Here is a 21483-nt window from a genome sequence, read left to right as displayed (position 1 = left end):
AGTTTTCTGCCTAAGAGTTCCAGGAGATCAGTGTCTGAAACACTGCTATCTGCTGTCTGCTTGTCTAATATAAAAACAAAGGTGTTTCATTTCTGATGTGTCTCATGGTGTGTATGTGTGTGCACGCGCATGCCTGTGTGTGTAACCATTATGCAGTATCCTCAAATGACTCATGCCCAGGATTGTATTACAAAGCTCAGCATCCGAGGCTCACTTTAAATGGTGCCTGGAGGTTAGAAAGAGTTAAGGTGCCTGCTCCAGTCCCAGAGCTGAACCACGTGGTAAGATCCCAGCAGTGAAAATGTCAAAATTATTAATCACTTATGGAGAACCAGTTAATTCTCTCCATACATGAGCTCAGTAGGAGCACAAACACCGCAGCCAGAACACTGGGGAGCCAAGGAAAAGAGGGTGTGAATGGGGGGGGGGGCAGAAATAGGGAAAAAAGACTGTGGAGTTTCTAAGAATCTGCGCTGACAAAGGGACAGTTCTCCAGAGGTAACCAGTTCAAACTTTCTCTCCCCCACCCACCGCTCCCTCTCCATCCCTCCACCCTCACCCCTCACATTCACCCAGACCCTTGGGCTTCATAGGCAAGTGCTCTATCACTGAGCTAAATCTCCAACCCCTTTGCTTTGTCTTCTAATGAGTATCTTTGGTCTTCTGAACCCAGTTTACTCTACCCCACTCTTTCTCCTGCAGCTGTCGGCTTCGTGAGTGAAGATGAGTACCTGGAAATTCAGGGCATCACTCGGGAGCAGTCGGGGGACTATGAGTGCAGCGCCTCCAACGACGTGGCTGCGCCCGTGGTACGGAGAGTGAAGGTCACCGTGAACTGTAAGTGGCCCTGCCAGCCCCCCACCCTATGAGTGCATGAGACTGGTCTCTTATCAAGCCTGCAGCAATAAGCCAGCCTTCAGAGTGGCAGAAAAGACCCAGCATCACTCTCTGGCCTCTACTCTCAAAAGCTAAGAGGCCAAAGTCATGTTTTCTTTTCTTTTTGTTCCACAGGCCCAGTGGCCCTTTCTTTTTGAAAGCAACTGACATCATATAGCATATAACATCAAAGTTTCATACATGACTAGCAAATCAATAAACGATATTTGATACCTGCTTCATATACATGTATTTCAAAAGCCAAACTTTTCCTGTAATTTATTCACGTGATGCAGCGAGAGACTTCCTAGTCAGAAACTTCCAGAGGGGCAGAGATGCCTGAGCTGGGACAAATACTACCCCTGCGTATCTTAATCTTTTGTGATCACAATGGTAATGTGATCACAATTACATACGTAGTTGAAACACCTGAAAAAATGCAGGTTTTTCAGAGGGTATATCTCAAATTTTTATTTTTAACAAATAGGCACAAAATTCAAACCATTTGAAGGCCAGTGCTGCGAAAACTTCATTCTCCCTTTACCAACCTTCTGAATTCTCCCCGACATTGATCCACATGAATTCGCTTCCAATTCCTTCACTTTTCCCTCTAGACTCTGTATTATGTACATTGACTTGGCTCCCTATGACTTGCAGAAGGCTTTTGCTTGTCACAGAATGTAACCCAAGACCCAGACCAGCGTCACAGAAGCTTCTCCACTCCAACATGGGCAGGGTGGGGGAGGGCAAGGATGCTGTATGTAGATTAATACTCCATCTCTATTGCTTTGATGTGTGCTCTGGCTTGAACCTAGGTGGCATGAAACGCTTAAGGCGCAAAGGCAAAGCAGTCCTGCCATTTAGTTTAAATAATAGGAAAACTATTTTTCTTAAAACTACTTTTAAGGGAACTTAAGATTATTTACAATTGTTAAACATGAACCTAAAAAGTAAAACAAAGGTGGGAGCAAAGGGACAAATGTATTGTGGAAATTAGTAAAAGAAGGAGTCAACCCACGAAATATGAACTAGAAAGTGTCAGGCTGCTGGGTTCTCATTCCGAATCTGCCTTTGCAAGGCTAACACAAAGGAAGCATCATCTACTCTAAGACACTCATCATCTGCAAGACAATAGTAAATAATTTTCTTAGGAGAAACCTTCCTCTTCCTGGTACCGTGACCCCAGAGGAAATCCTCTCCACTGTCTGGTACAGTCAACACATCATGTTCCGTGCCCTGACATCAAACAGAAGAGTAATTTTAGAGTTACTCTTGTATAATACCCATCAGTGCAGACTGTCGGGATGCCACAGGTGGCTGACTGAAGACTTCAAATGAATGCAGACCCAGCAAGGAGATGTAGTTGAGCACGGGATCCATTTCAGAATGCCCACGGGAAGGACCGGTCTGCATATCCTTCAGGCGATTCTCCATGAATATTATTAGTTATCAGGGAGTCTTCGGTGGGAATTGAATAGCTGGAAGTCCTACATGTTAGTGAGACCTGGTGTGTGGAAATTCTATGAGGATGATTAAAGGTGCTGCCTGCCACCCCATGGAGGGGAAGGCTGATGGGTGGGTGTCAGCCTATGAATGCTAAAAGGCTTAAACAGGCACGGTGTCTCAGGAGCTCGCCGCTCCACCTCAGCAGAGAGAAGAGAGGCAACACGTGCCAAAAGATGATGTCTTCCTTTAGAATGGCATCCAGCCCATGCTCATTCTCTGGAGCAATCCGTATAGCAGTTTGATGATGTAAATGAACAGAAATAGGGCAGAGAATAGGAAACAAAGTCCATGAATGAGGCAGTTTGTTGCTTTTGTTTGTTTGTTTTCATTTTTAAAAGTACTGTTAAATGACATGGACCGTCTTCTCTCTGCAGATCCCCCATACATATCAGAAGCCAAGGGCACAGGTGTCCCTGTGGGGCAGAAGGGGACTCTGCAGTGTGAAGCCTCTGCGGTCCCTTCAGCAGAGTTCCAGTGGTTCAAGGATGACAAGAGGTACGGTGCTCGGTCCCCCTCTCCTCATCAGCATCCCTTCCCCGCTCCTGACTACAGAGAGACACCATCTAATCTCGGGAAATCCTCTCCTGACACCAAATGGGAGTGTGGTGTGCTAGCAAGCTTTTTCTAAATTAAGGAGAGTTCAGCTAGGCTTTCAATGTCGTCTCCAGTGTTATCACTTGCCAAACTGCGAGCCCGAAAGGTAATATAATTTAGCCAGGCAAAAATCAGAAAATAAAAGCCACCAACAACATTGTGAACCCTGTAATGTTTTTTTATAGGCCATGAAAATAATATGTTCTGAAGAAAGCTATTTTTAACATTTTCTCAGACCTGAGAAATTCAACCTGCCTCTGGGAGGGGTTCTCAAGTTGCCTACCTGTCTCTCAAGTCTCCACGTCCCTCCATGAGGTTCTCAGTGCCACTGTGTATGAGTCCGTGACCCTCTTGCACCCTCCCTTTGTGTGAAGGTTGTCCTTTCTCTGTAGGAGAAAAGAGTTAGGACTGGCCCCTTCCTTCCCATTGTCGCAGCCGTCACAGGGACATTTGTTGTGAGTCAGTGAGGATGATCATTTCGAGGAGTTATCAAATTGCATGTCAGCGCAGGGGTCAGCGGCTCAGTACAGCCAGACAATGTGACAATTACCACTATCACAGAGAGATTTGAGGGTGGATGAACAACAACTAAATGTCTAAGCCCTGCCTGTGTTCAGAATATTTTCATAAAAGTAGAGGCGGCAGTGCCGGAGGTGGGACAAAGTCCCACGAGATCTGGGAGTAGACTAACAAGGAGTGGAAGAGGCTAAGTATGGAAAACGACAAGGAGAGTCTGAGAAGGGAAGTGGGTACATCCTAGCAGAGAGTGACTTGCTGCAGAGGTTTCTTTCTTCGTTCCTCATGCAGTCTCCAAGGTCTTAAGTGTCTTCTAGCTCCTCTTCCAATAAACGAAATTGTTTTGAGAATCCAGTCACTTCAGCTTAAAATCCACATCCACTGAGGGACACTCTTTGGATTTCTGGGACACACGCTGGCAGCCTTAGTAAGGTGTGGTATAGGTGGCCACCATTTTATACATGGAAGACCTGAGACAGAAAGAGGTGAACAGACCCACTGAAGTAAGAAATCGAGCTGGCTGTTTCCCTTCATTTAAGAAACCAGAAATCCTTCTTACCTGCCACCCTTCTTATTGCAATAAAGAGAAACTGAGGCTTAGATTTCCACAACGTAAAGACACACACACAAACACACATTAGCCTCTGATTCTGAACACGAAGTCTTAGTGAAAATTTATCCACTGTACTCTATTATTTAAATTCTTGATAGGAAAAAGATAGAAACAAAATATAACAGAAAAATGAGCTCCCAAAATGTGTGAAGAAACCACAACAAAAATGTGTGTTGAGGCAAAGAACAGGAAAGCTGTCATTTGGGGCAGCACCAGTCCCAGCAGCGGCCACCTTCTATGTCATCATTTACTCTGAAGAGAAAGGGAGATGATGCCCCAGTGCTGACTCAGAAACCTGGTTCAGGCAGCTTTGTGGCTTCGTTGAGCTCCTTTCATAGCGTCCCCTTTGCTCCTTCCCATTGATTTTTCTGTCATTTTCTCACTTGCTCATGTATGCATTCCCAGTGTTCTCCCATTGAGCAGGTTTCCCTGTGCTCCTAACAGTCAGCATGCCAAGAACGTGTCTACCCCGTGGTTCTGGCCACAGCTTTTCTTCTTTGTGCCACAAAGGCCACAGTCAATGGTGGCCTCAGGTCTCAGAGGGAACATGACATTTGTCCCCAGGAAATGACAACTGAAGCCCATTTCACTGTCACTGACATAAACAGAATTCAGCAACAAATAGAAGAGTCTTAGGTGGGGACAGGCAATCTTTTAGATGTCTTTGGGGACTTCACTCTACTGCTGCTTTCTCCTCCTTGTCCTGGGTCTGCTTCAGTCAAAGGGAGAGAAGATGGAACTCTACACTTAAAAAGCCCTGCCCAGCTAACAGTTCTCCAGCTTCCTTAAGGAACCTAGGGCCAGACTGGAGAAAAGACTCAGAGGTTGAGAGCCTGGCTGCTCTTCCATAGTTCCCAGCAACTACATGATGTCTTAAACCATCTCATAATGAGATCTAGTGCCCTCTTCTGGTCTGCAGGCAAAACACTGTATACATACTAAATAAATCTTAATCAAAAAAAAGAAAGAAAGAAAGAAAAAAAAGAAAGAAAGAAAAAGAAAAAAAAATAAATTTAAGGCCTGTAGCAGTAGAGGGTGGTGGTTATCTGAATGGCCAAGAAGGGGAATGTGTGTCATCCCAGGAGTATGAAATGCTTCTAAGCTCTGCTGGTCACCCTGTACTGTGTTTAGCTAAAGACATTTCTGAGCCATCAAAGCACAAACCGGCTTTGAGCAAGCCTCTTCCCACTATGGAACCCAAATCCTATTCACAGCTTGGTTCTGATGTAAGGATTTCTCCTCTTATGGAGAACACTACCAAACTAGGAAATGGGATCCACACCCATACCAGCTACAAGAAGCATCCTCACGGTGGCTTGCAGAGCCTTGGGCAGCACCCCTTACAGGGTTCACTTCTGTATGACAAGTTGGAGATGGAACAGTGACAACTGTCCCCAGTGAAGGGTGCTCTGTGTCATCCCTCAGAGACAAAGAGCATTTCAGTGAGGACGAGTGAGTCCTGCCAGCATATCAGCTGCCTTCTCCAGAAGTTCACATGTCCAGGGAAGATTGTTCTAGACTGACCCCTAGAGATACTCTGGGCAGCTTGTTCTTCCCAAGTCCTGTGACAACATAGAGTTCCATTAAGTAGAATGAATCATTATCATGATGCTGTCATAATGGGGAGATGAAGATATCATTAATTCTAGACTCTAAGTTCATCCTATGAGAGAAATTGACCATGGTTTTTTTTTTTCCCCTTCACCCCCTCTTCTTTTTTCTGTCGCTTGTTTGCCTAGGCTGGTTGAAGGAAAGAAGGGAGTCAAAGTGGAAAACAGACCTTTCCTCTCAAAGCTTATCTTTTTCAATGTCTCCGAACACGACTACGGGAACTACACGTGTGTGGCCTCCAACAAGTTGGGACATACCAATGCCAGCATCATGCTATTTGGTGAGACTCTGCCCGGAGATGGGTAACAAGGCATCATGAAGTGGGGAAGAGTTGATGGATGGAGGGAAAGAGAGATGGGGGAAAAGAAAAGAATTAGAAGTGAGCCAAGTAGAACAACTGAAAGAATAAGAAAGAAGAGAGGGAGAAAAAAAATTACAACTCAAGCATGTAAGAATGTCCGCATCAGAAGTCGGAAAGGAAAATGGAATGTACATTTATCTAAAATGACCGAAGTCCTGAAGCAGGAGACAAAGGTAGCTTTCAGATGCCAAAAATGACTTTTTCCCCTTCAGTGATGTCTCCAAAGCTGACTCAGATTATAATTGGACAAAATAGTTAAGATCTCAGAGAGGAGCTTCTATAGCTTCAGTCTTTTGCTCGCTGGGCTAAATAACGTGCTCCCTTTTCTGAAACTTTCCCAGCCATTGGCACATAAGAAAATCTGAATGACATTCATAAGAGCCGAATCGCAGCCCTTGGAATCCTTAATAATATTCATTTCAGAGATGGGCAGATAAAGAAGACAGAAAACGGGATTTTCCAAGTTCTCTATTTGTGTCAATGACTGGTAAAGACATTTGCCCATCCTCCCCATCATCTTGAATGATCTCATATCATTGTTCATGCACCGGTTTCTTAAATCTTTATTGAGGGACTAAGTTTATAAAGCAATTTTTTTCTACCCTCATTTTCGTACCTAGTCCTTGTATTTGTGGCAGAAGCCGTAATCAAGCTTCATGGAAATCACTGTATGTCTAAATCCTGTGAGCAATGTCTACACAGGAGTGAGCACACATGCCCATTAACCATCAGGAAGGACTTTAGTCTCCCAATGGCTTTAAATCCTTCATGGGTTCAGATACTTCCTATGGGTCATGTGCTCAATTTCTTGTTGGCTTTTGAGCACATTTATCCATACCCTACCAAGGTAAATGATTGTCAATTTTCCCAGTTTCTCCCACTCCCCATGTTCAAGATACAGGAATGTGATAGGAAGGGAAAAAGAAAGATGCGACCTGGCACTATGGTTTGTGAATTCCCAGGCAATCTCACCACCTCAGGGGCTCTGCTCTTCATTCTGCCTCTGCCACATACCCTTGGTGCTAACAGCATGAATTCTGTGGTACCATTTCTGCTTCCCAAGTCCACCTTCCCAGCCTTCTACTCAGTATAGGAAATGCAGCCCAGCCTTAGCTGAGGGGGTTGGAAAAGGAAAGCCATGTTTGATCCCAGAACACACAGCTGAGAAGGGGCTCACTGTGACTGGAATGAGTGTGATGCTTAGGACCTCAACAGCTAGCCTCAGGACCACAATCCCCTCCCAACTTTGTGTATGGGAAAAGTCATAAGAATTTTCTCATGTACAGAGACAGTCATAAGTGCTCCTCTTTTTTTTTTTTTTGAGACAGTGTTTCTCTGTAGCTTTGGTACCTGTCCCGGAACTAGCTCTTGTAGACCAGGCTGGCCTCGAACTCCAAGAGATCCACCTGCCTCTGCCTCCCAAGTGCTGGGATTAAAGGCATGTGCCACCACCACCCGGCCATAAGTGCTCCTCTTATCTGTCAGGCCTTTGGGGGTTTATGGAAAGTACCTGTCTGTAGGCACAAAGGGTAGGATTGAAAAGAAGCAGGCCTATTCTCCTTTGTCTTAAAAAACGAAGGTTTATCTACAGTGTTTTCCTCAGCGCCTTCCCACACCCTGCCCTATGGCCACAGTCATGGCCATTCCTTCCAATGGTCTTCCTCCTCCTTGAAACTCCTTAGAAACTCCATTCTAAGACGAGAGAGAAATGGCTTTGCCGTCAGTTTTTCCAGCAGACACACGCATGGCAATTACAGCTTTGTTTTCCCTCCCTTGCCACCACTGATAGGAGAACATTCACCCTCTGCCTCCTTTGTGATATTTTTGTCATTGTCATCTTCCTAGATTCTAGGGTTTGCTACGCGCCCATTATGAACTAATAGCACCTTTGCAAATAAGCGGAGGAGGCCTGGGTTAACCACAGATGAATGGAGTACAGGTGCAGATGCTCCTTAATGGAAGAGGTCTCAGAGCTGTGAGATACGAAATCTCTAGGAGAGAGAGGCAAACTTGCAACCGCCTTCAAATTTCGTGAATTAGAAATCAATTTCATTTGTTAGTTTCATTTGTGAGACTATCCATACTGAGGAACCTATCACTGAAGAATCGCATGCACACCATACTTCCATAGAGTTGGTGAAATCCCAATCACATTTAAGATGAGTGTTTTCCACCCCTCATCCCCAACCAGGTCTAGCCCAGACACTACTGTGGTTCCCAAGTTCATAGTTGAAGGTCACTATTAGTGAGGTTCCTTGACAAATACAAATTGATCAGGGAATGTCCTGTGTCATTTTCACTAGAAGTCACCAAGCAGATGAGGGCAGATTGGACAGTAGCACTGACTTTATTGAATACCGAGCATCCATGATTATTAAATTTTTCTCCAGTGCCATTGCAGAAAGCAAGCTAAATAATTGTCATTTTGTCATTGACTTGCACATAATTCAAAAAAGGGTATCCTTTCCATGTCGCCCTGAAAAGCGAGGGATCTGGCGTAAGGAACTCCTAATAAGATTATATCTTGGGAGATGTAAGTCCTATAGGAGAAGGTCGGACCATGCCATTAACAACCAATAAGGCTTCCTGAATCACAGTGGCTCCAGGGAGCCTTAACTGAATTCAGATCATGGTACCATGAGACCAGAAACTGCTGGATTTTGTCTTTAACTGCAAGACAATGGGATGAAGATGTGGTAGGAAAAATTTTACCTGGCAAAGAACTTTGGTCCTTTGTCTGCAGTTTGCTTGTTCCCAAGCTCAGCAGACACAAAGACTAAATCCATCTGCACTAAAAGGTACATAGGGTGGTCCTCTGCCTTGCTTCCCACCATCCCATCCCTGTGAAGACATAGAAAGCATTTCAGTGTTTGTCGTGCTACACCTTGTCCTATGACCTTTGGTTTGTGTCTTCCTTTATTTATCCTTTCCTTTAGAAATGCTTGTGAAAGGCGGTATACAAACTATATATGAAAAATATATAGCGACTGTATATAATTTATGTGTCTGTTTTCATTTTTCTCTCCTGTATGTCCCCCACCCGATTTAGAACTAAGTGAGCCTACAAGCTCAACTTTATTGCAAGGTCAGTATCCCCCTTGCCTTCTGTTTTCCTTCCCTTCTCCTCAATCCTAAAGTCCTCACCCTCTCCCTTGCCTTCACCCTTGCTCTAGTCCTGATGTTCATTTCCTGATAATTCATAGCAGTAACGTTGCTTAGAATGTGGCAGTCAATGGTTATTAAAGAAGGCTCCTGGGAGCTGGCAAAATGTCACGGGAGCCTTTTCTTCTGCTCGTCCCTTGCACACACCATCTTGAGGAGCTGAGATTAGTAAGGCAAATAAAGCATCATTAAAATGCCAAACCTAGAGACCAGCATGAAGTCAAAGGTTGAAGCAACTGAATTTGAACCAATGAGAAGACAATACACCTGCTGATCACAGTGGTAGCACGGTACAAAGGTATCTGAGTTTGCCCATGCAGAGTTCTGTTGATGTTGCTCGGCAACAAGCTCAGACAATACTCAATGTCACCATCACCTGGTCCATAGGTTTTCCTTCAGGATGAGGCACAAAAAACTGTAGGCCACAGCTGACTTTTAGGAGGCCTCAGTTCTTAGACAAGTCATGTAACCTCATTTGGACTTCTTTCCATCTTCTCTGGAGTAATCTGCCCTTTGGAGTTTGTTCCAGTGTTCCATTTAAAAGGCTCCAAAGCACAGCATCACAGTTTGAGTCTCGAGATACAGGCTAAAAGACAGGGACTTCCTCCATACAGGGCACACTCCGTATTTCTTTTCTTTTTCATTTCTTCTCATCAGGCAATGATCTCCCCTTCTACTCTCACCTCTTGCCTATTTATGATTTGTTTATCTCTTGCCATCTATGGATACTTGGTGTCTCTTCCCATTTCCTCCAGATCCACTCACCTAGAGGGAGTGATATATGGCAAAGTTGTCACCACATGTCACTGTCCTCCTCAGAGGACAGTAGTTGTTTTGTTTGTCTGGATAGTAAGCTAGATATTTAAGTTCATGGCCTTTCACAGACTAGGCAATGCTTTACCACTGAGCAATAGTTCTAGCCTTTCATGACTATTTTGGCCCCTTTGTTAGCTCAATATGAATGCCTTTCTCCCAACTCCCAACAGAGTCTTCTAACCTCCCTCATCCCACCCCTCCCCTGCACCCATTCTGTTCATCCATTTACATTCTAACTGTGTGAACACTCACCAAAGACAGCATTAGATCTGGGAGGCAGAGGGAAAGAAAGAAACAAATTGCAGGGGAGCTATGTGATAAGTGAAGGAAAATGCTTTTATCATTAAAAAAAAAGAGGTGGGGCTACATCATCCACTCTTGCTGATGAGTCAGAACAGGAAAGCAAAACAAAGAACAAGGGAAAAAAGGGGGGAGTTCATGGATGGATTCAGACTAAGCTTGTGACGCCACTCCTGCCTTTGAACTCCCAAATGAGGCACCATTCAGATTGAAAATAAAAAGCATTAGAGAAACACTAACGTCAGCAGTAGATAGGACAGATGCCCCTATGATGCTTTCAGGAGTTATTAAGGCAATTCTGTCCACTAGAACTACATTGTCAGAGAAAATTGAAGCATTTCACATTCAGGGAGTGTTCTCTAACAAGCAAGTCTTAATTGAATTTACGCTTAATTTTTGGAGAAGCATCTCCCCAAAGCAAAGTCACGTGCAAATGAAACCTGGGAGAAAGTTCCCTCCCACTATGATTTTTTTCTCACCCCATCATCTCAGAAGTCCCCTTGTTGGGTATAAGTTAGGGCAGAAAGTTTAGACTATAGAAGCCTGGAATGTTCTGAGAGATTCGTGTGTCATTTTAGCATAACCGCTGGACTAGACTGTGAAACTTGTCATATTTTAGAAGAAGCAGACCGTGCACTTGAACACTTTCAGTCACTTATCTGCATTCATTTTCCTCTTACCATGACTAATCTCCAATAGAACAGACAAGAGAGCTGTTTCCTCCAGGAACACCTCCAAGGGATGCTCTTCTTACATACAGAAAGACTTAGAGGAATGTATGAGTTACTACAACAGAAAACCCTTGGCCTTTATAGAAACTTGAGGCTGCTTTGCTGCCTAGTATCTAAATGGACGAGAAGTGATAAGAAAATTTTGTTCCTCCTCAGCATTTTTGCCACCCTTGACATATTTCTCTGCCTCCCTTTTGCAAACACAACAGATTGCATGTCACCTTCCAGTATTAATATTTGGTGGTGCAGGACTCTCAAAGTGATAAATAAGAACTTTGGACTGGGCCATCATCCCTCACCAAGCTTCTGCGCGGGTAAGAACACGGGCCCATGCTGCAAGCTCAGCGGCCCCGCAGCTGCTCTCCTCTCATCTGGTGGCCCTCTGTCTTCAATCTGCTCAGATCTGATGGGATCGCTGGGCTCAGAGATGCTGCCTTATTAATACGCTCAAGCCTCCCAGTATTAAAGGATGGACAACAAAAGCAGAGAGCTTCTCCTGGGTATCAGAAGGAGATGATCAGGTCTTCCTGCAGAGAATTCAACGTATTCAGCTAGGCCAATCTAGCAAAGCATCACGCAGTCAGCATTTCTCGGGCACGTATATGAAAAAAATCTGTTATCCTTTTTTTTTTTTTCTATAAGAGTGGGTTGAATGACCACATTCACGCAGAAGCAAATTTCTTCCTGCGAGATTTAGAGGCTAGCCCTGAGCTTACCTGAGCACGTAGATTCAGCTATGAGTATCTGCTTTGCTGACATAATGATCATTTCTGGAATGAAAAGGCATATGCAGTCTGACCTAGGATATTCTTTATAGTTTTTTTCTTCATCCCTCTTTCTTTCCCTTCCTTCCTCCCTTCTGTTGTTCTTTCTTGCTTCTTCCCTCCAGTTTTCCTTTTTCTTAATTTTTACCAGACCACTATGGTCCTGTCTGGCTTTATGTTAATATATCATTAGCAAAAGGATTTGCTAAATTTGAATCAAGATCCTATTGAAAAAATTATTTGGATTGTCAAGATAAGCTTTCTTAATTTTTATTTTATGTGTGTTGCCTGCTTGCGTGTCTATGTACCACATGCATACCTTGTGATATAAGGTGTTCAATCACCCAGAACTAGAGATATAGATGGTTATTAATTGCCATGTAATACTGAGAAATGAATCTGTGTCCTCTGCAAGAATAACCAGGACATTCAACTACTGAGCCATTTCTCTCTTTCCCATTTCTCCTTCTCCACTCTCTTTCTCTCTTTCTTTCTTTCTTTCTTTCTCTTTCTTTCTTTCTTTCTTTCTTTCTTTTTTCTTCTTTTTTTTTTGCTGGATAACCTGGAACTCACTATATAGACCAGGCTGGCCTCAAACTCACAGAAATCTGCCTGCCTCTGCGTACCAAGTGCTGAGACTCAAGTCATGTAATCATGACTGGCTTGTTTGTTTCTTTTCTTGATAGTTGAAATGTTACTCGAAGTCTACAGCTTGGGGCTACCACTGACTTCAGAGGCTCTCACAAAGTTCACACAATGACAGAAAGTCACCATGACAGAGAGGATGGTGTCAAACCTCCAGGAGCTCTTCTTTATGCTAGAATAAAAGTAGACTATAGTTCACAGAAGGAACAGCAGGCCTGCATTTCCCCCTGCACACTAAGCAAGTTGGTTGAAACACTGGGACCTAGAAAAGTCCCAAAAGAATGAGTTCTAGATAAGGTCAGAACAAGTGTCCGATTGCCCTTTACCCTGGGGATGCTAAAGAATTGGATTTTTTTTCTCAAATGCTTGCACCAGGAATCCAGGTCTGGAGGAGCTGATTGGGAAAATATGTATAAGTAGTTTTTTGATTTTCTGTGTGGTTTATAAATAAGGAATGTGTGCCTTCCTTATAGTCTCAGATCTACATAGGAACTACTTATGTCCTCCTGTAACCCTATTTGAGCAAGTAATCACAATACTCTGTGAGTAACAACTTACAGGGCACCTTACGTTTTCACTGCTTGTGGTCTGGAGGCAAAGTCTGCATGGATTTTTTATCCCCCAACATCTCCCCAGGCTTTCTTTCCTTCCAATCCCTTCCTTCTTGGCACAGAGACTCATAAAGCAGCCCCTCCTCAGGTTCTGGACCATTCCAAGAACCCATCAAGTACTCCAAAGGGCTATGCATCAGTCATATGGAGCTACCACATCTGATTTCCCTTTCCCATCTTAACTTTACCTAGGGCATTTTTTCAAATACTAAACATTGGGTCATCTCTCACATTTTTATGTGTTTAGAAGGGCTTCTTAAAGTTGGTAATAGACACTTAAATCAGGAGGTTTCCTTGGCCTGGAGCCATTAAAGAACAGCTCAAGAGCCTGCAGCGCAATATGCATTCATCATACTACAAACACCGAGGTTTCGATTAGGATGCACTGTATTGAAGACTGTTCTCTCTCCAAATGTGAGGACCTCTGGACAAAGAACAGGCTCCCACTGTAACACTTCAGTGCCCAAGGCTTCGATGATTGTCCATCTGCTCCCTGGATCCAGATGAGCAACTGCACAGGCCCTTGACTAGAGAGGTACATTACACAAACCAAGTCATCAAAGCTCTTGGCTGTCCACAGAAAAGCTGCGAAAGTCCTGCATATTCTTCCGAGAGCATACAGTCAGGAAAATGGGGCTCTTGAACAATCCAGTCAACAGAGAAGTCTCTCTCTTCATGGATGTATAGGAAGTCCCACAATTGCAGTGCAAGTACAGATGGCCCTGTCTCTGGTGGCCCCAGAGAGAGGGTGTTTCATTAGGCCAGCTTGAAGTCAGATATTAAAGGGCAAGACTCCTCTCCCATCTAAAAGCTGGTTCGTCAGAGTTTCTAAAAGACAAGACATAAGTAAAAGCAAGTCAGGCTTCCACATCTTCTGATTAGTAAGGGTACCCACACACAAATTGCTATAGTTTAAATCCTACTGTATCAGCCAACTTTATTCTTAAGACTACAGAATTCCGTGAATTGGGGATAGTCTGATGAGAGTACAGACATCTCTCTGAAGAAGTTTTGACTCAGCAGCTCAGACTCCAAAGGAGTAGGTGTCTCCTAAGATCAAGTGTGTATTCGGGCTTTGCTTCAGTCCACAGTAATTGCCATCCATACTCTTCCTTGCCTCCAGTTCACTTCCAGCTAAAAACAAAACAAGCAAACAAAAAAGGCTGAAGGCCTGGCTATGAGTGATGGACAGCGGTCAGTATAACCTGAGGCAGGTATGAGGGCCTGGGGAAATCTCTTAGGCCAGTAAGTCTGACTTATTTCCTAGACCATCTGAGGGCAAAGTAAGCACCTGAAGATGCTTTCTGCCTTAACAGTGGCTTATTTTTAATTTTTTTTTAGAAGTGAAAACTACAGCCCTGACCCCTTGGAAAGGTTTGTATATTTACTTCTCAGGCGCTGATGCCTTAGTGGGAATGGGGTATGTAGTTTTCTTCACCTAGACGCCTCCTTCTTTTAGCTCACCCTTCAGCATCCTAGAGGAAACTCTTTCTGACTCTTGAGCGATTTGCCATCAGCCTAAATTAACTCTATCTCCTCTGATGTCACATCCGGTGTGAGTTGCTCCACTTGCACGAGTATAACTGGCCTTTATGGTGGCACTAATGAGCACCTGCCCGTATTCGAAAGAGCTGGATTCTGGGACCCTGGCACTGGGCTTGCCTTTTGTTCCCCCATGAAGCTCTCTCTAATGCATCTGTCTTCTCGGGCCATTGCCTTGCATGCTGCCTTTGCTTATCCTTTTCTCTCCTTCTCTAACTCAGAGCTAGGAGAACATGGGGAGAGGGAGGGAGACTTGGGAGGAAAGGGGAGGTTCTTGGGTGAGTCACTGGGACAGGAATAAAAATGTGTCTTATTTGAGGCTTTCATGGCAGCCAGATGTTTCCGATGGATAATTGACACTCATCGCTGTTCTGCGAGACCCTAACTGTCCCAGTAATTAGTCTCTTTAGGCCTCCGCTGCTCTCTAGTGAGATAGTGGCAATAAAGGCATCCAATGTGCAGTGGAGGCGTGGCTGGATGCAGAACAGATGCCTCATCTGAGTGACCGTGTCACCAGACAGATGGCATGAGCTGTCACTTCCCTAGCATCCACTGGGAATGGGCCTTGCTCTTAGCAGGCTGTGACCTATGCCTGCCTGGACCAAAGAGCTTCACCCCATGGCATTCTCTCCTCTGGTGTTTGCTCAGTATTTTCTCAGGGTGGGGCAGGCCAGCCTTCAGCAGTACACAGATGGGTTAGCTATCAACCTTGCCCTTCCCCGAAGATACATGACCTGAGCTGGTGGAAAGCAAATTACATTTGAAAACTGAAGTCAAGGGACCAGAGAAGGCTCTTGAACTCTCTAAAGTAAAGTTTCAACAAATTCCAAAAGAAATAGCAATCCTCAGGCCAGACCTTAGGTACCGTAATAGATCCCCAGCACTCTTGAATTGCTGGTCCATGAGACATGGCTTCTTGGTGGAGTTGCTCAGTCCTGGGACCTTTGATGACTTTGTTGGACAGAGTTAGACAAATGGAGGTCAGTGCTCTGTAACAGAAATTGAAACAAAGCAGAAGACACACAAGAGATAGTGGGGGGTTTTTTTGTGTGTGTGCTTGTTTCTTCTATCGTCTGATTTTTTAAAAACAGGTATAATTTTATCAAAAAGGAAAACAGAAGCATGAGGCAAGCGTAGACATGTCAGCATAAGTCAAAGTTCTCTCCTTTAGTCAGCAAACACCGAGTACCTGCTATGGTCAATGAGACACACACCCTGCCTTTAGTCAGCAAACACCCAATACCTGCTATGGTCAATGAGACACACACCCTGCCTTTAGTCAGCAAACACCCAATACCTGCTATGGTCAATGAGACACACACCCTGCCTTTAGGAAGTCATGGCACACCAGATGTGATGGCATGTAGCTATGACTCCAGAACTTGGAATCCTGAGTCAGAAGAATTAAGATTTCCAATTCAGCCAGAGATAGGTAGGGAGATCCTGCCTCAAACCAACAAACATGAAGGGAGGATGAGGGGAAGAAGCAGTTTTACTTGGTGGTGACACTTAGGAGGAATTGCATGTCTGACAAATAAGGAGAATTTAGAATATTAGGATTCTGAGGGTGTATTTAATAGTAGGATGGATAAGTTACTGACAGAATCAAGAAATACTGCCTGGAGGAAGCCACCGGAGCCCAGAGCAGAAGGTGGAATAATGGAAAAGAATGAGGTAAATGGAGAATGTTTCAGACAAAGGGCTAGAGATTGTGAGCTTGTGAAAGAAAAATAATATGTAGGGGGAGTGTCAGCCAGTGTGTGTGTGTGTGTGTGTGTGTGTGTGTGTGTGTGTGTGTGTTTCTCTGTGTGTTTCTCTATCTATGTGTGAACATGTGCCCCCATGCACTGGACTAAGAATATTTAAGAAAACGTGACAGGAAGACAGCCTAAGGGGGCAGAGAGCTGTGATGGCGTACATTCTACCAAGGAACCAGTTGTTTTTGTTAAGGCTGAAGCACTCAGCTGGAGCAATTTGGAGGTGTGGGAACATCACTAAAATGAAGGTAGGGGATAAATGTGAGAGGTCCCAGCCGCTGGTGGCAGTGGTAGATGGTGAACTCTGTGACTTGGGAGGTGAGTCACGGCAGGTGTCTCCTCCAGCAGGCATGGAAAGGCCTCTTCCCTTGGGCTGTCTGTCTCCTGTTCTTTCATACTAAGTCTGAAGACACAGACAGGGTGGAAAGGAGAAAGTGTATGCATAGGGTAGAGGCAGTAGGCTGTCTGGGCAAGGTAACTCAGGCCTGAATAAGAACAGCGGGAAGTCCCTGTGACTTTTACCAGACAACCAACGCTTCCTCCAAGCAAAGTGATGTGTTCTCAGGCACTGTTCTGTTCTCTACAGCTTGCTGGCTTAAGAGCTGTCCTGGTACTATATCCTGTACAGTTTCCCAATGTAGAACAGAACACAGTGGAGCTCTGGAGTTGGGGGGGGGTACCAATGTAACTGAACAAGAGCCTCAGAGAGAGCCCCCGACAGAGCTACCAGGCCACCATACAGAGGCTCCAGGCTGGACAGAAGGTGTTCAGCCTTATATGGACTTTTCTTACATGGGCTTCTGTTGTATTATGAATAGCTTGTGGCTTCTGCCCTTCAGTTAAGCACGAAAGGAGGGAATGTAGGAGAAAAAGAGCATCCAAGTGTTTTCAGTGAAATGGCTTTTTTCTCAATCTCTTTGTTCCCAGCTAGCTTTCTGGTCATGGCAGATGGCAGGTAATTGGGCAGAGAGGGTGAGAAATACTGAGGTTGATTAAGGAATGGGTGATAAAGCTGAATACCTGAGTATTCAGAGAACAAAAGAGATAGGAGAGAGAGGGAGACAGAGACAGAGACAGAGAGAGCCACGTGCTATAGTCTGTACCCTGATAGATTCCCAATTGACTAAGTACTCAGGACATTTTTTAAATTATACTGAGCAAGGCACATGTAGAAATATGGAATGGACTACTCACTTTACCAGGGGAGGGGAATGGAACCTGGCTTTTATGGTATGTAAATAAGATCTCACAAGGGCCGAAGTGGAAAGAACAGAGCAGTCCAGAGAGGAAAGGCACCCTCAAAGTACAGGAATGTAACCTCTTTCCTTGGGAAGTCAAGGAGTGACATATCTCCTGTGAGAGTAAGGAAAGACATGAAGACAAGGAGTGGCTATAGAGAGGGAGTCTTTTGTGCCACTTTGGATGGAAAACTAGCAGCTAGATTCTAGACTGTGGGAGCACTTGGTGGCTAGTCCTATGTGACAAGCAATTAAAAGGTAAGTCATCTGTTTTTTATGATTATACTTCATCACCTGTATCCGCAAGAATGCTTTCCAGTTTGTGTCGCCTGGATCACCTCCCATCAGACACAGAGCAGAACAGGGTTCCCTGGACTTTTCAGCATGACAATTTAACATGGCCAAAAAGCTCCCAGTGTGTGACTGCTGTGACCCTGCTGATGTGACATTAGCAGCTGCTGACCTCAAAGGACCAAGAAATGTAATAATGTGGGCAGTAGTTAGGTCAGAAATTCTGGGACTTGACAGACTGATACCACGTGCAATCGGGAAGTCTGGTTGAATCTGGTCTGATTTCATCAGAAAAAGTAACCACAGTGCTGAGCTCCCGCATCAGGAGATCAGGTGCTGGCAGTGTTCGGGTGAGGACAGGGACTGAGTATTGTCACTAGTTCTAAATAGCCTTTCAGGGTTCCAGAGCAGATCAGAGCAGGTCCTAGCAGAGGCCATGTCTCTGTTCATTAAGTGTCTAAGGCATCTGCTTTCTGACTATATGTACTATTTCGGAATCATCACTTCTATTTTCACAGCAGTACTTGGACCCAAGAGCCAAAGTAGCCCAGAAGTTTGCCTGTAACAACAGGGAAGCCACTGAGGAGTTTTACCACTTTGGAGTTAGTTCTCTTGCCTCTCATGTTTGGCAGAGTGTCTCTTGGTAAACCAGGTGAATTAGTGCCTTATAGGGAAACTTCCCTCCCAGTAGCCATCCCCTGAAGCGGGTGCTACATGCCACTGTCATCCCCAGTTGCATCCTGGTCCACACAGCACATGGTCTTGTTCCTGGAGTCCTTGGCCTCTTTCCCACCTGGTTGAGGTAACACCAAACTTTCACTCAAGTGTCTGACAGGCCCAAACCAGCTCACACGGGCTAGAAAGTGGCCAAGGCCTTCAGGGGGAATCCCAGTACCACCCCAAGACTGAGAGATTCACATTGTTGTAGGGGAGCAGCAGCCAGCAGACAGACTGTCGGACCCAACAGGTCCTTTCCTGAACAAGCTGTATCGCCTGAAGGTTCTGTAAATGTTTGAGGCAGTCGGATCGCAGGAGAGGATGGGTTATGGGGTGAGTAGCCAGGAGATCAAGGATTTGATGTTAGTGAAGCATGTTATGCCATAGGCAAATGATGATTCGACAGAGCCTTCTCTGCTTGCCAGGGAAGGCTACCTACTGCTTTGCACACTAGGTGTCGATTTGAGAGTCTGGGAGCGTTTCTATTGTTAGAACACCAGATGTTCATCCTAGAGGGAAGCTCGGTAGAAGTGACACCTGACCAAGGGACTGGTGAGGACTTTTCCCATCTTGCAGCAAGTAGCTCATGGCATATATGTTCTCTCCACAGGCCCCGGTGCGGTCAGTGAAGTGAGCAACGCTTCGTCGAGGAGGGAAGGCTGCATTTGGCTCCTCCCTCTTCTGCTCTTACACCTGCTCCTCAAATTTTGATGTGAGTGTCCCTTCCCTGCCGGGGAGAGCTGCTGCCACTCCATCTCAATGCAACGACAGCACCGAGACACGACAATGAGTCAGCATCAAACGAAATTCAGAGAATCACGGCCAATGGGACAGAAATTCGAGGGAGGGGAACAAAGAATACCGTGGGAAAGCAAACAAAAAAAAAGTTTTAAAAAAGGAAATTTGAAAATTGCCTTGCAGATATTTAGGTACCACTGAGTTTTCTTTCTTTTCCCAAAAGGGAAGAAGGCACACCTGGCTTGGACCCACCCACAAGCTGCACTGTGTGACCTCTCTTGTTGCCAGGGTGGGCAAGGGCTCAGCCACTCTGCCCACTAAAGTGCCCCACCATGGAACATTCTGGAGTCGGCCATCCCAAATTCCATCGGTCCGTAGAGACAAGCACAGAGTGAGAAGCAGGGGCCTAGATGTGCCGCGGAGGGCCCTTTGGTGGGCTGCGCCGTGGTGGCATGTGTCATGAAGTGTGAAATCAGAAGAAGAAGAAAAAAACAAAAGACAACAGCAACAAAACAAGAAAAAAGAAAGAAAAGGAAACAAGACAGCCTGACAGCACCATAATCCCACAAGCGCGACAGTCACAAAATAAATATATCGTTAAGCTTTTGTGTTTTCATTTTACCACATGGACATCATGGATAATAAGGGATTCTGATTCATTATTAATTTTATTAATTATATTTTCTGATATGAGTCTAGAACTTAGTGCATAAGCAAGAGACAAAACTAAAAACATACAGGAGAGGGGTGAAGAGAAGCGTGTTTAGTAAGCAAAGCAAATAGTGTACTTTTTTACCTAGGTTTACAACTGGTGGGCCACACACCAGGTTCTAACCACCTGGTGAGGCTTTGGCAAATCCACCAGAAACACATGTGATTTAACAAACACCTCCACCAGCGCTACAGACGCCTCACTCTGGCATTCCATGCAGACAGTACTATGCTATCTACACACTGCTTAGAAATGGAAGGTTGATCTGCACTCTATCTTGGTTTGTTGGCTATGCTTCTTTTGATGACATATATTATACAGTATATATATATATACATATATACATATATTTTTTTTGTTAGAGTTCTAGCCATTTTGTTTCTCAGCAGGGTCCTTTCTCAGACATTACTGCATGCTGTATATGGCGTTAGCTGTGTGTTGATCTTCTAAAAGATGATAGAGTTTACTGGTAATTGTGTAATCAGCTCCTTCCTTTTTTTTCTTGGGTTATTTACACGTCAGAGACATTTCTCAGAAGCGGAAAGGACACCAGAAACCATAACTAATATCAGGCGCAGCATCTTTCCAGGTGTGGCTCTCTGAGGCAGAGGCCGCCAACTTGGCTTCTCCATCACACCTCGGGGCATTAACGGACAGCAAGCAACTGGACCATCTAAACCAACAGTCAGTAATACCTTGCTTTAGCCCATTGCGGGAATCCCTGATGCCTTTGTGACTACTGGAGAACTTAATCCTCTTGGTTTATTTTATTTAACTTTCCACCTTCGTGCGAGTGTGTATGAAAGAGAAGAAAAATGCAGTTTTTAGGTAACCATTTTTTTTCCTTCCCTGAAGTCTGGGGACCAGAGAGGCCTCGGGAGGGGTCCTGATGTGATGAGGGAAAGTGGGATTGGGGGTTAGGGGAGGGATGGGTTGTCTCTGACTTGACATTAAAAAGTGTTCCATGTCCCTCTTCACTTGGTCTGATACCTCATTCTGTAATTGGGGGCGGGGCGTGAATTTGCCTGGCTGGCCTAAGAATGGAGGTGGGGGTGTTGTACTGCGCCTGGGAGGGGAAGGAGCTTGCCTTTGCTAGTGCTTTGTTAATAGACAGTGGGGTTTGAGACTTCCTGCATCCTCCCTGTGGATGCAAGGAGAACCAAAATTTTGTGGGGACCTTGTCTTCAATACCTACAGAGAGTCTTGTAGGAAGCTACCACGATCCTGCTGCTCTTCAGTTTCCTTATGGGTCAGATGGTCAAGGCCAGTCACGGCTGCTAGTTCCATTGATTTCATCATGGTGTGTATTAAATAGCCCCAAATCTCATGAATCAACATTCTGAGAACTGACTGCCTTCCATGTCTGCCATCACCACCCCAAA

The 21483-nt window shown here is 44.8% G+C and overlaps 1 protein-coding gene across 4 annotated transcripts in view; it reads left to right on the top strand.

The window, feature by feature from the left end:
- Positions 1–21038, top strand: part of Ntm (neurotrimin) — a 978430-nt gene extending 957392 nt beyond the window's left edge. Inside the window, exons 5-11 of one of the 4 annotated variants that reach the window (XM_041657209.1) lie at positions 703–837; positions 2757–2877; positions 5845–5996; positions 9127–9162; positions 14448–14480; positions 19262–19363; positions 19613–21038. In XM_041657209.1, coding sequence (XP_041513143.1) covers positions 703–837; positions 2757–2877; positions 5845–5996; positions 9127–9162; positions 14448–14480; positions 19262–19362 — 578 coding nt within the window. In that variant the 3' untranslated portion in view covers position 19363; positions 19613–21038. Of the gene's footprint in view, positions 1–702; positions 838–2756; positions 2878–5844; positions 5997–9126; positions 9163–14447; positions 14481–19261 lie in introns of all 4 variants that reach the window. The other 3 variants (XM_041657210.1, XM_041657212.1, XM_041657211.1) reach the window with 3 other exon arrangements.
- The last annotated feature ends 445 nt before the right edge of the window (positions 21039–21483 follow it).

The sequence above is a fragment of the Microtus oregoni genome, unplaced genomic scaffold, assembly GCF_018167655.1.
Source record: "Microtus oregoni isolate MIOR12 unplaced genomic scaffold, Mior012 000008F_ref0000371, whole genome shotgun sequence".
Lineage (NCBI taxonomy): Eukaryota > Metazoa > Chordata > Mammalia > Rodentia > Cricetidae > Microtus > Microtus oregoni.
This window is presented reverse-complemented; position numbering and strand designations above follow the sequence as displayed.